General features: G+C 40.4%; 1 protein-coding gene across 2 annotated transcripts; it reads left to right on the forward strand.

Moving 5' to 3' along the window:
• The first annotated feature begins 2,509 nt into the window (after positions 1 to 2,509).
• On the forward strand, positions 2,510 to 15,047 carry kif7 (kinesin family member 7). 2 transcript variants are annotated; one of them, XM_086286302.1, is made up of 20 exons: positions 2,510 to 2,658; positions 5,044 to 5,416; positions 5,612 to 5,809; positions 5,924 to 6,323; positions 6,414 to 6,761; positions 7,761 to 7,953; positions 8,067 to 8,231; positions 8,429 to 8,587; positions 8,708 to 8,847; positions 9,004 to 9,110; positions 9,650 to 9,790; positions 9,876 to 10,081; positions 10,239 to 10,436; positions 11,075 to 11,200; positions 11,319 to 11,495; positions 11,575 to 11,790; positions 12,008 to 12,214; positions 13,663 to 13,861; positions 14,006 to 14,167; positions 14,359 to 15,047. In XM_086286302.1, exons 1-20 carry the CDS (start codon positions 2,512 to 2,514, stop codon positions 14,751 to 14,753), a joined length of 4,257 nt encoding a protein of 1,418 aa, XP_086142428.1. In that variant the 5' UTR covers positions 2,510 to 2,511; the 3' UTR covers positions 14,754 to 15,047. The 2 variants fall into 2 exon arrangements, with proteins under 2 accessions (XP_086142428.1, XP_086142439.1); XM_086286313.1 differs by lacking the exon at positions 2,510 to 2,658 and adding an exon at positions 2,915 to 2,933.
• Positions 15,048 to 18,610: the final 3,563 nt, after the last annotated feature.

An 18,610-nucleotide genomic window follows, 5' to 3' on the forward strand; every position in this document is an offset into this window, starting at 1 on the left:
TCCCCTGCTCTTTCCTGTTTAGGCCTTTTTAAATAAATTCTAGCTTGTGTATTTTAATGTAGTAGCCACACAAGTGTTTCATCTTTTAACTGAGTAGCCATGTCTTTCTTTAGAGTTAATTTGTTTTTGTTTAGTTTTTCCTTTCAGTAAGCTGGAGAGCCATGTAATTGCGAGGCGTCTTTGGTGAGGTCCAAACGCTGATGCAGAGAGTGATGTAAGAACATAAATATGAAGGATACTGTCTTAGTTTGAAGTGAAATATGGGGGGGCATACAATCACTTCCAGTACTTCTTGTTCTTCTTTATACTGACAGTTCTTAATGACTTTGGCTGTATGTTTGGGGTCCTTGTGCTGCTGCAGAATGCATTTGGGGCCAATAAACAATCATTTATATTTCTGAAAGCATTCTTTGCATACAGCATTTTTTCACACCTGCCTAACTTTTGCACAGTACCGCATATTACAATGTTATAGTAAAGTAATATTTTGATAATCGAATTCTATGAGTTTTTATGGGGTTTTAGTTGAGTTTTCCTTCTTTATTTGCAGATCTAACCTTATTCAAGGTTTATTGCTTTGTCAAATAAACTAGTTAAATTAATCTGCCATGCCCCTTTCTTTACCAGCAACTCTGCGTGCTTTTACTACAAATAGGCAATATGATATATATAACAAAAAATAATACAATGTTTGTTTAATATTTCCTGAGGTGCGCTGTTGGTCTTCATTCTTTCAATTTTTTGACACCCCATACAAAACACCTGCTTCCTACCTCACCCTTGCCACTGCACATACAAGTCCCATAACAGTGTTGTGGTCAGGAAGAAATGGCAACATCAATTACAAGTAGTAGGATTACTGTTAGGAATACTATTACTATTCTCTTTCAAAAAGCAAGTTTATTGTTAAACCTACACTGTGAGACTTTGCAAAGAAAATGTACCTTTTCAAAATATGATGCAACACTGCCCTCTGTTCACAAATTAGACATACTGCACCCTCAACTCTTTTTAAAAGTGGCCATAAACCATATCTGTTTAAACAGTTATTGGTTATCGGTTTGGAATTTACTAAGATTTTAACAGATTGCAAGAGAGAGAGAAAGGCCAAACTTCATGTGCAATAGGATCCAGACACACATTTATTTGTTTACTGTGCTTGTGGCTTTTCATCACCATTTGTAATCATTGTGGCTATGATTATTAGCATCACTATTGTTTTTAGATACATCATTTAAAAAACTAGCCTCTTTGAGAGTTGGAGCTCTTTTTTAAGAAGGGCCTGTATAGAGAGAATACAAAAATAATAGCAAATAAAACATTAGGAAAAGTATAATGCATAATGTTTCAACAAAATCAGAGAATGTAATAGTTTTGTAGCACATTTTCTTGTGGGCATTTAAACCCAGTTTTTCAGTGAGAGTAAGAGCTACAGCTACCATTAGACTGTCCTGCGAAAGGGCATTGTAAATAAGCCTGTTATATTTAAATATAACACGGGAGCCGTGGAAAGTGGGCAATTTTTGAAGAACTTTAAATATAGCCCAACATTTCATTCAACATCATATCATGTATAGCCTACATTTCAAGTCTTGTTACATCTGAACTGACCTGTTCACATAATGTGATTGGTGGATGATCACCAGCACACATAAACATCAAATTTGATCTTTTGTTTTTTTGTTTGTTGCTTGGGAATTCATAGTTTTCAGTGTCCATTCATTCATTTTATTATAGTCCATAAGCTGTTTACTTTAGTTTTCTTCCACTAAACAGTTCTCTGGCCTCAACCTTTAATTTTCTCAAACATAATGTAAGTTGCATTTACTGAAGACACAACCTAAGATTATCCTTTCAGCAAAAATGAGACAGGGGAAAACAGAAAAGTACTGCTTTAATGTCAGTTATGGTCCAAACAAGGCTGGCCATGTGGTGAGAATGAACCATGGAATAAATATCACTGTAAAATTCTAAACTTTCATTTTTGATAAAGCATAGTTAGGGATGCACCAGGTGCCCCTGAGTTCGCCCTTAGCTACACTAGGTGATTATTACACACCACTCTGCTTTCAATCCCTAGTTATTATTACTCTCAAGCTCTCTTCTACAGTATGTTTTGCCCTGTCTTTCTCTCTTACCTGAGCCTGCACAAAGATTTTTCCTGTCAAAGGTGAGTCCTACCATTGCCAAGTACTTGCTCAGAGGGTTAAATGTGATTGTTGGGGGCTCTCTCTGTATTACTGTAGGGTATATATAAATATATAAAGCGCCTGCTGTTTTGACTTGGCTCTATAAAAAATAAAAGTGAATTTAAAAAAACAGCTTTCGTGATTTGACTAGTTGCATTTACACATGTGGTTTTCGTGCAGATAACAGAAATTTCTCTCAGCTCCCATAAATTATTTTACAATCCAGGATCCAAAACAAAACAAAACCGTAATGATTAAAGTGCCTTTTATACTAAATCACGTGTGCTGTGACCTGCTGAGATGTTGTCGCCTCTCAGCCAAGATGCTTTGCTGCTGCAGATCAAACCCAGGCCACGGTTTCGTGCTCCTCCCCTGGGCTGCCCGTGGACTGCCCCTCAGCTTCCATTCTTCCCCAAAAAAGCTCTCCAGAGTTACTCTGAACCCGTGGTACAACTCCTGCTGCATTAAAGTAAGTCGTGAAAAATGTTTAGTGGTTACGAAAACTGTCAATGTACGCCGTTTAACGTTACGCATTTCTAACGGGCCCAGCTAGTTCGCGCGTTATCAGCTTTTATCCACCCTCATCCTCAAGTTTTTGATGTTGTTGTTTAGACTGTCAGCTAACTTTAGCTTAGCTGAAGTGAATCTGGACAACAAGCAGCCTCACGAACTTATGAACTTTAGGAAGCAGCGTGAAAATGAAACAGTCCTAAAATAAAGCCGACATTTTTCTCATTAATAGAGGTAGTACATTTTTGTGTTTTCTTCTTCTTTTGTTTTTTGTAACCCTGTACAACAGCGAGCTAGCGTTACCCTGCTAACTTGGGAAATACAAGTTAGCAGCGCTGTGATTACTTCTGGATGTGAACTATAACTTTTTTTTCTTTACTCGATACAAAGCTGGTTTGTCTGCGTGAAAAAGCGATAACTTAACTAATGAAGTCGGTGATGAAACGCTACCCTTGGGTTAAAACGCAGTAACGTAACAGTACTTGACCAAAAAATAAGAAAAGATTATTCACAACGCGACACCCGCTATTTTAAACTGTTGAAGACTTTAACTGTGTCATATAACTACTGTGTCGTTAGTGCAGAGCTGTAATTAACCAGTAAATAGGGGAAGTAAATAGGCTCAGACTAATCCAAGTAATAATAAAGCATCCTTGAAGGGGTTTAATGTGAAATTGTAAACGTTTATTTTGAATAAGATCTTGGTACAGGTATATATTTTTAGTAACACTATAACTTTGGGAGAGATAAGCTGTGTTAAAAAGCCTCGAAATCAAAACTTATTTTATACTGCATGCATCTAAAAAAGATTGTGAGTTATTTCATCTAAAATGTTGTTGTTTGTTTCCTTACTGTAGTTTCAGGGAGTGTACATTTACATGAATAGAATATGAATGATAATCATAAACATTCACACAGCAGCTTTTCCTGCAGATGTTTGTTTTTGTTTATTTCATGTTTGCACCCAGGTCAGCATTTCTTAATGATCAACTCAGAAGCTGTATGCCTTTGTCTAAAATGGTAAATTGTGTGATACTTATATAGTCCCATTTCTACTCAGTTTTGAGAACTCAGAGTACTTGCTGTTACAAGTATCAAACTATAACACACATTAACACACATTCATACAGTGCTTTTATCTAATTTCACACATACACACAGACTCACATTCCAGTTGGTGCATCAGGGGCAACCCGGGGTTCAGTATCTTGCTCAGTGTTACTTTGACACATAGCCAAGAAGAGCCAGGGTTGACCAAAAGACCTGTGTCCAAAAGACCTTTGACTGAAGGGTAAAGTTGGCTAAACTGAAAGAGAAGTGGGTTTGCAGTTAAATATCCTAGCTCTAGGTGAGTCGACATTACCACATACAGTACAGTGGTGTTGTCACTTTTTATAGAGTTTACCTTATAAGAACTTTGTTGTGCATGGATCTCCTTTCATTTTTGTTTTGTTTTTTAAATAACTGTAATAACATTATTTTATTTTATCTTTTTATAGAACACATATCTTATCAATGTTCTTCAGCAGTAAGTACAGTATTGTGAAAAACCTTTTACAGGACTACATCCAGGAAAGGTGTTGTGTAGTTGATGGTTAGTAGCAGCCAGGTACTGCTAATCAGGTGACTTTGATTAATTGGGCATCAGCATGTGCCTTTATCCTGGTGTTTGTGCAGAGGTTTTGGTAGTTTGCTGGTCTGGACCATTCAAGTGTGTCTTAACAAAAGGCCTCAATCTTTCCAGAAGTGGACATCGCAGCAAATGCACCCCAAGGTCAGATCATGCAATGCTCAGAGAAAATGCAAAAAAACTAAGAAAACAAAACAAGAACTACAGCACATGGCAACACCGCGTAGGTTTGCAAAGTTGCATCTTATTCTTGATTCACATGTGAGATTATCTGTCAGACAGATCAAACTTGGCCCAAATTCAGTCATGCAACAGGACAGTGATCCCAAGCACAGCAGCAAATCTACAACAGAAAATAAAATAATCAAGGTGCTGCAGTGGCCCAGTTAAAGTCCAGACATTAAACAGACTAAAAGCTGTAGAACAACTTTAAGAGCTGTGCATGAATGAAAGCTGGCAAACCTCAGTAAACTGTAGCAATGTTGTGAGGAAAAGTGGGCCACAAAGACTGATAAAGTCGTACAGAAAACGATTACGTTAAGTTATTGCTGCTAAAAGTGGTTCTACAAGCTACTCAGTCATGGGTGCACTTATTTTTTCCCATCTTATCATGCCATCAATCGCATCCTCATTTATTACCTTGTACCATATTCATAAATGTGACATGAGATGTTCATCAAATATTTGTCAATAAATGATTTTTGTTTTCTTTAGGCGTCCAAAGATGATCAATACATAACAGAGAGGAGAGAAGAAATGTCTCCCAAACTGCCTGCTGGCCAGGGCAGAGGGGAGTATTCTGCAGTGCAGGTGGCTGTCCGAGTACGTCCGCTGCTGCCTAAAGAGCTTCTGCACTGCCATGAGAGCTGTATCACTGTGGATCCTGAGCTGTGTAGGGTTACTCTGGGTCATGACCGACACTTTCTTTGCGACTTTGTATTTGAGGAAACTTGCAGTCAGGAGGAGATTTATTCTGCGTCTGTTCAGCCGCTCATAGATGCCTTCTTTCAAGGTTTCAATGCTACAGTGTTTGCCTATGGACAGACAGGATCAGGCAAGACTTACACCATTGGGGAAGCTAATATTTGTAAGTTTTTCTTTTTTGTCTTTTAGAATTTTTTTTACTTCAAAATATTAGTAAAATCTTTGGTTTCAACAAAGCATGCATGGCACACACTTTAAAAATACAAGCTATGCTATTTTGCAGTTTTTTTATTGGATTGAAAAAATTAGCTGAACAGAATCAGATTTTCCATTTTTTAAAAATTAACTGTAATTTTAGGTTCCTTTAGTGATGAGGAGCAGGGCATCATCCCCAGGGCCGTTGCAGATATCTTCAAGCTGCTCGATGAAAATGACCTCACAGACTTCTCTGTTCGAGTCTCCTATCTGGAGATTTACAAAGAGGATTTCAAGGACTTGCTGGAAGTTGAGACTGCCAGCAAGGACATCCACATCCGGGAGGATAAGGGCAATATTGGTGAGGAATAAAGAGTCTTAAATGTTTCTAAGCATGTTTTTGAGTAGTCAATGCAGAAATGTTTTCATTTAAAAAGTATTTGTTGATGTATTTAATTGCATTTTGACTTCGTAGTTTTGTGCGGCGTAAAGGAGTGTGAAGTGGAGGGTCTTGATGAAGTGCTAAGTTTACTGGAGTCTGGAAACACAGCCAGGCACACTGGTGCAACCCAGATGAATCCCAACTCCAGCAGGTCTCACACCATTTTTACTGTGTACATGGACCAACGACGAGGAAGCTCTCGCCTTTATGGGACTGCTGGAAGTTCTGGACCACAAATGTTGTCTTCCAAGTTTCACTTTGTTGACCTGGCAGGATCAGAGCGCATTTTAAGGACAGGAAACACTGGAGAGAGACTAAAGGAGAGTATCCAGATTAACAGCGGTCTTTTAGCTCTAGGAAATGTTATCGGGGCACTGGGGGACCCCAAGAGGAAAGGCTCTCACATACCATACAGAGATTCTAAAATTACAAGGTAAGTTATAATAAGTTGATCTGGACTTAAGCATATCAATCTAACTAAACATTAATACCTGATCATTTTATTTTTCCTTCTTTCAACTAGGATACTCAAAGATTCTTTAGGAGGAAATTCAAAAACGCTGATGATTGCTTGCATCAGTCCATCTTCTTCTGATTTTGATGAGAGCCTGAACACACTAAACTATGCCACAAGGGCAAGAAACATTCAGAACCGTGCTACAGTCAACTGCAAACGTGAGCCAGATCGCGTGGAAGGGCTCGAGCAGCAAATCAAGGCGCTTCGCAGAGCCCTCGAAAACCGCCAGCGTTCAGAGACCCGCATAATCTCTCACGCCGAACCCAATAGGAGACCTCGACTTGGAGAGGGAGAAATAAGCAAACTGCAAGTCCAGAGCGCTCACTATAGGACCTGCACAGACACTGCTTACAGGTTAAAGAGCATTTATCGATGGGTTTGATTTAGTCTGCGTTATTTAACCTGTGCTGTAAGATTTGGACACTCTGTTTAACCTACCAGAAAAACGTACACATTGGTTGACAGCTGCTTTGTGAATTAATCCTCATCTACATCTTTAGAGAGAGAAAAGTTTGATATATGTATATATCATACAATTTAAAAAGCCAGTGCAAAAACAACACTGTTTGGTTTATTTTATAATTACGTAATAATTTTTTTTTTTTTTTAAATATTGGAAAACAATGAAAGTGTCCAATCAGCCAAAGTCTTAATATGTGACGCAGGATGGGAATAGCCAGCCAAAGATGCAGACTGAGAATCTCAGCTACCAACATAAAAAAACAAGCAATAGCAGAATCAGGAACAACTGAACTTTTTAGTATTTCCAGTGTTTGTCTTACATTCACTTTCTGCAGATATCTCTCAAAACTGTGTCAGAAAATGCATGTTTGAACAGTTTCTGAGGCATAAACAGTATCTTATGCACTATTTTGCCCCGTATTGTCATCTAGCAAAACTCAACCATGATAAGAAAAAACGGTCTCACACTCCTAGGGACTGCAACCCAGTGCTGGCGACTGTTGTCTTTAGCCTGTGGTGATAATGCTGTATGGATTTTGTTCGTTAAAACAGTTTTTTTTTTGTTATTTATAAATGTGTTGAAAATAAACATTTTTCCATTTGCGTTTTAACTAAACAATAATAATTCTGGGAATGCAAGTAAAATTTGTAGAAATTTGTCATGCAAACTGTTTGTTGCATGACAGAGAATAAATTAAAAGTTAAAATTTGGGACTTTAGCGTGGTTTTCACATAAGGTAACTTGTTTAAAACTATTTAAAACCCAGTCATCTGCGTATTTTATTCTAAATCATAATTTTTGATGTTTCTTTGATACAAAAATGTAGAAGAGATAAGTGAAATCAATGGCTATACAAACATTTGAATGTCTGTGCTGCTGGTGGATCACAGGTTGCTGCGGGAGCTGCAGAGTGAAGGGGCTCTGACTGCTGAACAAAGTCTGAGAGTGAAGGAGTGGCTTTGTTCTGTGGAGGAAGAGAGAAGTGGGCTGACCACGGCTTCCGGTCCAGACAGCGGTATTGAGAACAGCTCCACTGAGGACAGTGCTGGCCTGAGGAGGGGCAGGCCTTCTGTAAGAAACCAGGTCTGTCCCTTTCACTCTAAAATAATTACTAAATCACTAGTAATTATTTTTAAAGAGTAACGTTTTGAACAAAAACATAGGACACGTATTACTAACTATGAATTACTCCTTAGGACACCGCTGTGGAGGAGAGGTGGAGCCATGACCATGACAGTGATAAAGATGGAGAGAAAGAAGATGCTATTGCACACCTTCAGTCACAGATCCAGCGGTTAGAGAGGGAGAACACAGACTTTCTAGCAGCTCTGGAAGATGCTATGGAGCAGTACAAGCAGCAGGTTAGACAAAGTTTATCTCCTATATTGTTTTTCTGTTGGAGCAGTGACTCACACTTTTGATTTTTTTTAATTGTCATCACAAAGTTAATCCTACTGACCCGCACCCGAGCTGTGTCAACACTTAATACACTGATGTTTCAGGTCATATCTGATCTTAGTGATGTGATACTGATTTTATTGTCCTCTTATTGTCTCAGAGTGATAAGCTGCAGGAGCAGCAGGACCTGATAGCAGATCTACAGTGTCAGCTCTCTACTGCAGGACTGATGGGCCTGGGTCTTAACATGAGGCTGCGGCCGCACACTGCCCCCATGGGCTCCATGCAGCACAGCCAGAATGGAGGCACCCACAGACAGGTAACCAGCCATTAAAAAAAAGAAATAGAAAATCCATATTAAGAGGCATTAAGAGTACAATTTATTCTTTTGTTTTATAGTTTTCATACCTCTACATCTGTGTGTTTTGTGTGATTGCAGGTCAGTCCAGTGGGATACATTGGTAATGGGCCTTGCACTGATCAGGATGGGAAACTGTATGAGGAGCAGGAGATCCCAGGTGGAGTGGAAACGCATTACAGGGAAAAAGAGGGCAGTCATTCTGGACAAGAGAGGTCAAAGTATGTTGTTTCTTCTGAATCTAAATTGAGTTTCAATTTTTTTTTAAAGTTGCTAAACAACTGTCTGGGCAATCATGTCAATCAACCATTCACTCAAAGTGTCATTGTGTTACGCCTGTGCTCATGGTATTTGTGACTTGTGCGTTATTCTGTCAGGCAGGTGAATCTGACCTGGACCAAGTGGGACATGCAGTCAGGGGGATTACCAGCTGCTGGCAAAGGGCTGGAGCCAGACCAGCACCCCTGTTTAGCTAGAAAAGCATGTAAGTCTAACAACTTGCTCACTACCAAGATTACCAGATGCTCAGAAATAATTTAATGGAGCGTTGAGCGGGATGTTGAAAGTATTGTCAGGATTTCTTTTTTGTACTATATTTGCCTTGACTAGTGGAACATTTCTTAAATCAGAAATCAAGTTTAAGTCATGCAGTGTCATACAGTCAGAAACACTCTGTTACAAACACGATCAGTTATGATCCAGTTTTAAGTCCTTTTGCTTATTTTTCTGTGTTTTCTGCAGACTGCGTATCCAGTCTCTGTGCGGCATGCACAGAAAATGAATTAAGTAAATTGCAGGGACACTAACATCACGTGGAAAGATTAATTCTGTACTTTATTGTGGTTACATGTTCAACCAGTGGTTACCGCAGACTTCTAAAACTGATTGTTATTCTTCTGTTGCCTCTTTTCTGTTTCTATATTACACTCCACTCGTGCTTGAGTTGAGTCAAAGCTGTGTCTCCTTCCTAATTGTACCACCATCCTATCAACCTTGTGTGTTCACTTTCAAATTTCTCTGTAGCCAACTCCAGCAGTGGGGAAAGTCTAAAAAGCTTTGAAGGTGTTTCAGAGTGGGGACTTCTTCAGGCACAGCAGAAGATCAGGGAGTTCTCTGTCACCATTCGCATGAAAGAAGAACTCATTAAGGAACTTGTCAAAACAGGTAGCAATTAAAATTTTGGCTTTATCCTTTTCACAGAAAATATTCTCTTGTGTGTTTTTTCTGAATCAGTTGTTTGCCTTTTAAGGTAAGGATGCTCAGGCTCTGAACAAGCAGTACAGCCATAAGATCACAGCTCTGGAGGGGGAAGCTGTGCAAGCTCGGCAGGAGCTGCAGGAGGCCCAGCGGCAGCTGCAGGACCTAGAGAGGCAAGAGAGAGAGATCAGCATCACAGACAAGACCAGAGCACAGGAATGTCGCAGGAAGATAGCTGCTGCTCAGAGCAAAGTTCAGGTTTGTGTTCATGTGACGCCAAGTTCGGAGTGATGTTGTTGTTTTGTGTCAGTGAGATGCTGCTTTTTAAAACTGTGTTCTTAATGATTTCCTTTCCTGATTTTTAAACATGACCTGTAAACTTCTAAAAGTGAAAATATTTCTGGTTAAACATTAGGTACTAAGTCAGCGTCAGAGGGATACTGCCCGTCTCGCCAACCTCCCTGCCCAGAGTGAGCGCCGTGTGTTAGAGCTGGAGAGAAGCGTCCAGTCTATGAGACAGCAGCAGGAGCAGCTGCAAAAGCGGCTGCGTCAGGAAAGTCAGCAGAAGCGTCGTCTGGAGAACGAAATGCAGCAGAGAACTCACAGAGTCAAGGTACCACTGAGTGGCTTTGTTGTTTGTAACTAAGCAAAGTTTAATTGAAAAATATTAGTCTGTGCGACAGATGGCACTGCAGTTTCAGTTAAGGCTGGGTAATTAATCCAATTTTATGTCAGTTATGATTTTTTTTCCAACAAACACGAAACCAAAAAAAATCTAGATTAAACGCCTTTGAATTCATTTTCACTAAAAAGCTGTCGTTTGTTTCTTGAGTTATAAATCAAGCACCTCTTTCCTTTGCAGCTTAAACTCACTCAGTGTTTAGTGCAGCTCAAGCCAAGAGAGAGCAAATGGGGCTCACTTTACCCCCAGGCTACACTCGCAGACATCCCACAGTGGTGGTAGGGTGGCGTGGACTGGTGGTTGCCCTTGCGAGAAAGGCTTTAGAGTCAAAAACGTCTCATCTTAGGGTCTAACTCTCCTACAGGACAAACGTCTGTCCTCTGTCACCTCCATTTAAATACTTTTTACTCAGCAGCCTTAGAATGAGTATAGAATCTGTCTTTTGGGGGGCAATGATGAGCAAATTAGCTTAACTGGTAATTGGAGCCGAATGCAGTTCTTGCAGTTCTTCCTGTTCTTGCAGTGCGATGTGTGAAAATGTGACTTTCATGTTATTTACACCATACCAGGAACTTGAAATAAAGAATGAGCAGCAGCAGAAGATCCTGAAGATAAAGACCGAAGCGATTGCAGCTTTCCAGAGGCAGAGACGCAGCGGCAGCAACGGCTCTGTCATCTCATTAGAAGAGCAGCAGGTGCAGCAAGAGCTGAGATGCAGTAGTAGTGTATACACGTAAAGCACCTAGAAATACTACTACTGTCTGTTATTGTGCTTTTATGTGTCCTTTTGTGTCTCAACTTGCCTGTGAGCAGAAAATTGAGGATCAAAAGCGCTGGCTGGATGAGGAGATGGAACGGATACTAGAACAGAGGAGAGGATTGGAAGATCTGGAGGGAGAGCTGACGAAAAGAGAGGAAATCCTGGCCAAGAAAGAAGCATTGCTACAGGAACGCAGCGGATTGGAAACCAAGAGGCTCCGCTCCAGTCAGGTATTAACATAAACAATTCAGCTTATTAGCACAGAGGACTTGCAGATACTGAGTCCTGTTTTATTCATCTTTCCTCCAGGCCCTAAGTAAAGATCTAATGACACTCACCGGGCGCATTGAATTACTCGAGGAAGAGTTGAGTGAGAGGAATGGTCTCCTTCGCAGTAGTAGTGCTCAAGACTCCCAACAGATCCGGCAAGAGATCTCCAACCTACGTCAAGAGAAAGATTCACTGCTTAAACAGCGAGTTGAGCTGGACGATAAACTGCGGCAGGGTAGCCTGCTCTCACCAGAGGTCAGATATTACTCTGAGGTTCAAGCTCTTTTATCTGATTTCAATTATCAGCACTCTTTAGATTAATATTTTGCTGTACAGAACACATGTACTGAATACAGTCACAATAACAGCCTAATTATCAAGAATCTGGAAAGCACTAGTTTCAAACTGAAAATGAATTCTACATCGTATTCAAATCTTCATTAAGGACATCTGTTCACTCTGATGTTACCAGGAGGAGCGAACGCTTTTCCAGCTGGACGAGGCAATTGAGGCTCTGGATGCAGCGATTGAGTATAAGAATGAAGCCATCACTCAAAGACAGAGACAGCTTCGGGTTTCTGCCAGTATGCTCTCCCAGTGGGAGATGAATCTCATGGCCAAGCTCAGTTACCTGTCTGCCTCTGAGACCAGAGCTCTGCTGTGCAAGTACTTCGACAAGGTATGTGAAACAGAATAAAAAATGTTCTGAATAAACAGACCCACACAAATTTTAGTCATTTTTAGGGGGTAGAATAAACCTTAAGATGATAAAAAAGAGAGAACTGTGCCCATGTAAGGACCTCAGTCTGATTAGTTTGTGGCTGTGCTCTTCCTTAGTATGCCCTCTCCCTCACATTTAATGTGCCCATGCCTGCCTTGACAGAAACGCCCGGTGATGCATTTTACTTCCCTTTCGACAAATCAGCAGTTACAAAGCTGAAATGTGTCTTTGTGTTGAGATTTTTAAGAGAAACTCTTAGAGAATTAAGAGCAACACATATCCAATATTGATGCCTGTTTCCAGAGAGTTGATTTTATGCGCCAAAGAAAAGGTAGCCAATGAGGATGGTGATTGTAGGACATACACTCAACAGAAACATTACGAGACATACCTTGCTAGCACTCGATTGGGCCCCTTTTTACCTTCAGAAATGCGTTAATTCTTCAACAAGGTGCTGGAAACATTCCTCTAAGATTTTGGTTCATATTGACATGATAGCATCACGGTCACACCACATCTGTGAGTGTCTACATCCCAAAGGTGCTCTGTTGACTGTGGGGGCTATTTGAGTACTGTGAACTCATTGTCATGTCCAAGTAAGCAGTTTGAGATGATTTGAATTTTGTGACATGGAGTGTCATCCTTCTGGAAGCAACCATCAGAAGATGGGCACACTGTGGTCATAAAGGGGTTGGTTAGTAACAAAACACCGTTACAGCACCATCCACCACCAGCCTGAACCGTTGATACAAGACAGGATGGATCCATGTTTTCCTGATGTTTATGTCAAATCTGACCCTACCTAATGTGACAGCAGAAATCAAGACTCATCACCAGGCAATGTTTTTCCAGTCATCTATTGTCCAGTTTTGGTGAGCCGTGTTTATTGCAGTCTCAGTTTCCTGTTGTTCACTGAGAGGAGTGGCACCCAGGCTGCTTCAGGGTTCAGTATGTACCCATAACTTGATTGTAATGAGTGGTTTTTTGAGTCACTCTTCCTTCCTATAAGCTTGAAACAATCTGGTCATTTACCAACATCCACAAGGTGTTTTCATCCAGAGAACTGTCGCTCCCTGGATATATTCTTTTTCTGACCATTTTCTGTAAACTCTAAAATTGGTTGTGTAGATCAGCAGCAACATTCAGTCCAGCCCAGCTGCCACCAACAGCCATTCAAGGTCACTTAAATCACCATTTCCCCCCCACCTTTTTTCTGATGCTCAGTTTGAACTTCTGCAAGTTGTCTTGGCCATATCTACATGCACAATGCTTGGAGTTGCTGCCATGTTTAGATATATTTATGTTAACAACCATTTGAGCAGGTGCACCTTGCACATGTGACTCTGGACTGCGTCTGGACTCACCAGTTGTAGGCTTATGAGTGTTTGTGTGCACATTTCCTGCAGGTGGTATCTCTGCGTGAAGAAGAGCGTAAGCTGCAACTTGCCCTAGCTGAGCTGGAAATGCAACTAGATGAGCAGCAGAGGCTGGTGCAGTGGCTGGAAAATGCACTCGATCGCACACAACTCGACACAGATCGCCGGCTTACACAACAGCAGAAGGAACATGAGAGGAGTGTGCAGCTCTTACTGCAGCAGTGTCGAGGTGAGACTAACATAAACCAGTCACGCTATACTGCAGACTAAGTCTCACACACTGAACATATGTAAGGCTCAAAGGTAGAGTATAAGTTAAAGTGGCAGATGGTGTTTCCGTTAATATACTGTGTACGTTTTATCATCCCAACAGAACAAATGGACGAGGGTCTGTTAGGGCGGCAGCGGCAGTATGAGGGATGGATCCTCAACCTCAGCAGGGAACTGAACCATTACAAAGCGGCTAATGTGGAACTAAACAACAAACTGAGGGAACTCTGTGGGTCATCCACGCAGCCAAAAGAGCATCCTAAAGGTGCAAAAGTGTTTATTTTTAGTGTGTGATTGCGATGTCATTCTGCGGGACTAGGAACAAGATGCCTTTAGTTCAAATTTTCCTTCTGTTTTGTAACTTTTGGAGTTTTCCAGTCGAATTTAGTGATTTTTACCGTTAAAAATAATGTATTCCTGCATTAGTAAATATCCTTATAACATACTGTCTTTCAGTCGTGCCATCTGATGGTAAACCTGCGAACGCTGGCAGCATGGAAAAGCTTCCCCGTTGCCCCGAAGACAGCTCAGGAGGCAGTGGGGCAGGGCAGCTGGACAGACCTTCCAAGTCTAGGGAGGAAATGCGGGAGCTGGTGAACACCCCTCTCCCGTCCACGTGGAGGCGCTCTTCTCTCCCAACGGAGGAACCTGCCATCATGGAGGAGCTGTGGCTTCAGGTGGCCAGTGATGGCCCTGTTAAACGTGTAGGTCAAACTGCTGTGGGGTCTTGGAGTGGGCCAACATCCCTGCCTGTGGTTAAATCTCGCCGGGAGTCCCGTCGCTCCAGCCTCAACATTGGACCACTGACCTCAAACAATGCATTAATAGATGTGCGAAAGAATCCTGTCTGAAAGTAAATGTAACATGTAATTCGCATGTATTTTTGCTCTGTGGTCGCTGAAAGGTTTTATTGCTTTGTCAGTCTTTTAGCTTTTTTTATGTGAATTTTGTACTTTAAATAATGAACACCCACTGATTTTGATACAAAGCACTTTCCACTAAGTTTTTCATGTCATACAGATGGTAGGTATGTGGTCTAACAATATGGCTCATTTCATCCCTACAAAACGAGATTCTGTCTTTCTCTGATGATGTAGTCTTTTGACTTTCTTGAATATTTTATATTAAAAGGTTTTTGCCTTCTATGCTCATGTTTCTTATTTTCTTTTGTACTGAATTCAAGTCCACAGATGTCAAACCTTGAATAAATTACCTCAGAGAAATAGTGCATTTTAAGTTTGAGTCAGGATTTAGAGTCCATCACAACACAGAAACAGCACTACTGAAGGTTATCACTGATCTTCCTATAGCCTCTGACAGGTGAAACATTTGATAACACTGACTACACCAATTACTATAGAGACAGGAACTATTATTAAAGAACGATTAAAGAAAAATGTTTGCAGCACAAGTCATGGAGTTCCACAGAGTTGTGTTCTGGGACTCATGCTTTTTATATTATAGATGCTTCCCTTAGGAAATACAGTGATGTGTGATTTTTTTACTTCTAAATTCTGATAAAGCTGAGGTTTTTGTGTTTTGACCTAGAAATCTCAGAAACATGTCTTACTTAGATGCAGTATCTGCTCTCCAGTAGCATTATGAAGAATCTTAGTCATTTTTGACCAGAGCATGTCCTTCAAGGTGTGCATTAAACAAAAAAGTAGAACTACATTCTTTCATCTGTGCAGCATACCTAAAATTAGAAACGTCCCATCACCAGTAAAGCAGAAAAACTTGTTTGTGTATTTTTAACTTCTAGGCTTGAATGTCACTGATCCCATTTGTTCTAAACACTCCTGCAACATATTTGTTGTATATCAGCTTCACTTCTGTGTTGAATCCAGGAATGAATTTAAAATGCATTCGCTGCTCGCAGATACTGGATTGTCTAATTGTTTGAGATTTATCTCTAATCTTGTAAATCTCGACCTTGCAGTATAAAGCACGTTGATGGGGCTTTTTTAAATGAATTTTTAGCAATTAAACTAAATTACATTGAATATGTGTAGCTGTACTTTAAGGACTTGTAAAACAATCATTTTGGAGTGACGTTTGCATGTTCTGAATGTTAAATTATTGGATGAATCTTAGCAAAGCTGATGTTGATAAGAGAAGAAAAATCATTTTATGTTTTAATTAGCATAATTTGCTGAGGACAAAGAAGCCAGATTCCAGGTAAAACTTTGCTTCATGGTTTTCAAAGATGCATTACACTGCATCATTATTATTATTATTATACACAGCCTAAAAGTGCACATCTGTTCACAATGAAAAATTACTCTTAAATACAAAAGTCTGAAGATCTGTGTCTTCAGGTGCCAAATCCCACCTGTAAGAGAAAAGGTACCACACTTTAGGGCAGTGGTTACATATTGTCATTCACAATATTCTCCCATTTCTCTCTTTCTCTACAATTTTTAATGAACACAATCTTTTTCTCTCTTCTGTTAGATACAGAGGAACACATGAAAGATAATGGAGACTATCTGGGACATGAGAGTTTGGATGGACACTAGAAGGCAGTATAACCTCAAATCTGAAATGTGGACTGAACATCTCTGTACTTTTTCAAGTCTCATCTCTGTGGACTGTTTTCCCCTCTGGGCTCAGAAACTGGTTCTTCGTAAAGTCATTGACTTCTGAGAGAGAGCAAAAAGAAAAAACACATTAGCATGTATGTGTTTGTGTTGTGTTGTGTTGCTGACTTTCGCAAGTCCAAAAGGAACAAGTAATCAATCAATGGAAAAGAGCCCAATGGAAAATCTGATGGAAAATCTGATCTACATCTAATTATTAATAATTAAAATTCAAATATTTAATCAAACATCAGATTCTTACTCATTCTAATTTCAAAAACAGGCATGATAGAGAAGGGGCAAGTGGTGGCTTGAAAATAACTATATTATATATGAAAAAATAAATAAATAAATAAATAGCCTTGTTTCAGGACACCATTAGCAAAAAGGTGTGTATCTGAGGAAAAGCTGGGGGGATTTTGTGTCCTCTTCTCATAAAAATAAGTAAATAAATAAAAATATTCAGCTGAAAATGTGAGTTGGTCCGAATGAGTTTGCGTTACATTTTTGTATTTTTGTGATGCGATAAGAAAACAATACGTGTTTCCTTTTCCCACCTTTGAAAAGCAGTGGAAAAGTAAGTAAAAGTAAGTAAGAGAGTAAGAGATCACATGATGGACGTGGGGTATTGCTTATCTGCCACAGCGTTGTAGTTGATTTTGCTACCGCTGGGTGGCGTTAAAGTCAGAAACTGACTAGATCTGTATGATGGTTTTAATTAGTGGGGAGCCGTTGATAATATAGGGAAAAGAAAAAAGAAAAGCATGTGCCAACACCGGCTTCCAACGGTTCACAGATGATTTCCTGTTTTACTAACACATCTTTAAAAAAAATAACAATAATAGATGACTAACAACACCTACACCACCCAGGAGCGATATGGCTACAACAAGCTGAACGAGATAAGAAAACTAAACTTATGTAATAATAATAACAAAACATTGTAACTACTCTTTTTTTTTTTTACTTTAGCCAGCAACAACGTGCTCTCTGCTTCTTTTTCTTCTTTTTTAAGTTTTGTTTTGCTGGTTCGGTTTCCACTTCCACAGTTAAAAGAGCGCAACGGCGACGTGATGTCTTCGTGAGTTCTCCAAAAACACGCACACGCACAGAGAGAGAGTTTGCGATTGGTTATCGGCAACTTGCTGTCCGCGTGACGTCAGCAAAAGGAGGAGGAAGTATTGAGAAAAAAAGAGAGGAGGCGAGATGAGAGCACTGAAGTGTCTGTCAGGGGACACGTCGCAGCTTCAGGACCGCGGACTGATGATGCGCGCTTTTGGACGCTGTTGATGAAAAGCGTGTCGCTCCTCTGTCGGTCCCACGGAGATCACGGCACTGACCCGGGAACGTCCTGATCTCGGATACAAGCACACGGCACGACGAGGATGTCTCATCCACAGCCGTCTGCGCAGGCTCGGCAGATGGCGTGGGATTTATCGATCTGATCCACGCGCTCACCTGTTTGTCGAAGCGAGGCTGTACAGAAACTCATTTCCATGTTCTAAACATCTGGAGCCCGGATGATGCGACGCTGGCCGCCCCTCTTTGCCACATGTGGATGTTTTGGTCTCCACGAACGCAGGAGGCATCTCAAGAAGTGAGTATTGTGGTTAGGGTAGGCTTGACTAGTTTCCACAGATCATTCCACCTTCAACAAATGCGCCTCGATCTGAGGGCGCAGACTTGACATTTGACACATTTATGGTTATATTGTCGGCGTTTATTTAACGTGACATGCTCAAGTTCACCGTCAAACCCATGACCAATAGATAACGATGTGTGCTGGCTTCTATAACTAGTTTGCAAGAGAACAACATTAAAATGGTACATGAGTAACCCAGTTACCTGTGCCTTAACTCATATAACAAGGGCAAAACATTAGTTGTGACAGAGAAGCAGTGTTTATGCAGGCCAGAAGCCTTTCACACACCGTCCAGGCCACTGAAGGCAATTTGACTCATACAGTGATATATATATTTTTAATTTATGACCCCCCCCCCCCCCAAAAAAAAAAAAACACACTATGAAACCTGCTATTGCCTTTTTAATATTTTAAATTATATACACATATATACAAGTGTTAATATTTGTGTGCGTTAGAAAATGACGCACGTCTTGTCGGTGCATCT

This window comes from Aulonocara sp. 'chitande type north' Nkhata Bay, linkage group LG1 (assembly GCF_057382095.1).
Source record: "Aulonocara sp. 'chitande type north' Nkhata Bay isolate Kocher_YH1m ecotype deep benthic linkage group LG1, A_spYH_male_GT1.1, whole genome shotgun sequence".
Lineage (NCBI taxonomy): Eukaryota > Metazoa > Chordata > Actinopteri > Cichliformes > Cichlidae > Aulonocara > Aulonocara sp. 'chitande type north' Nkhata Bay.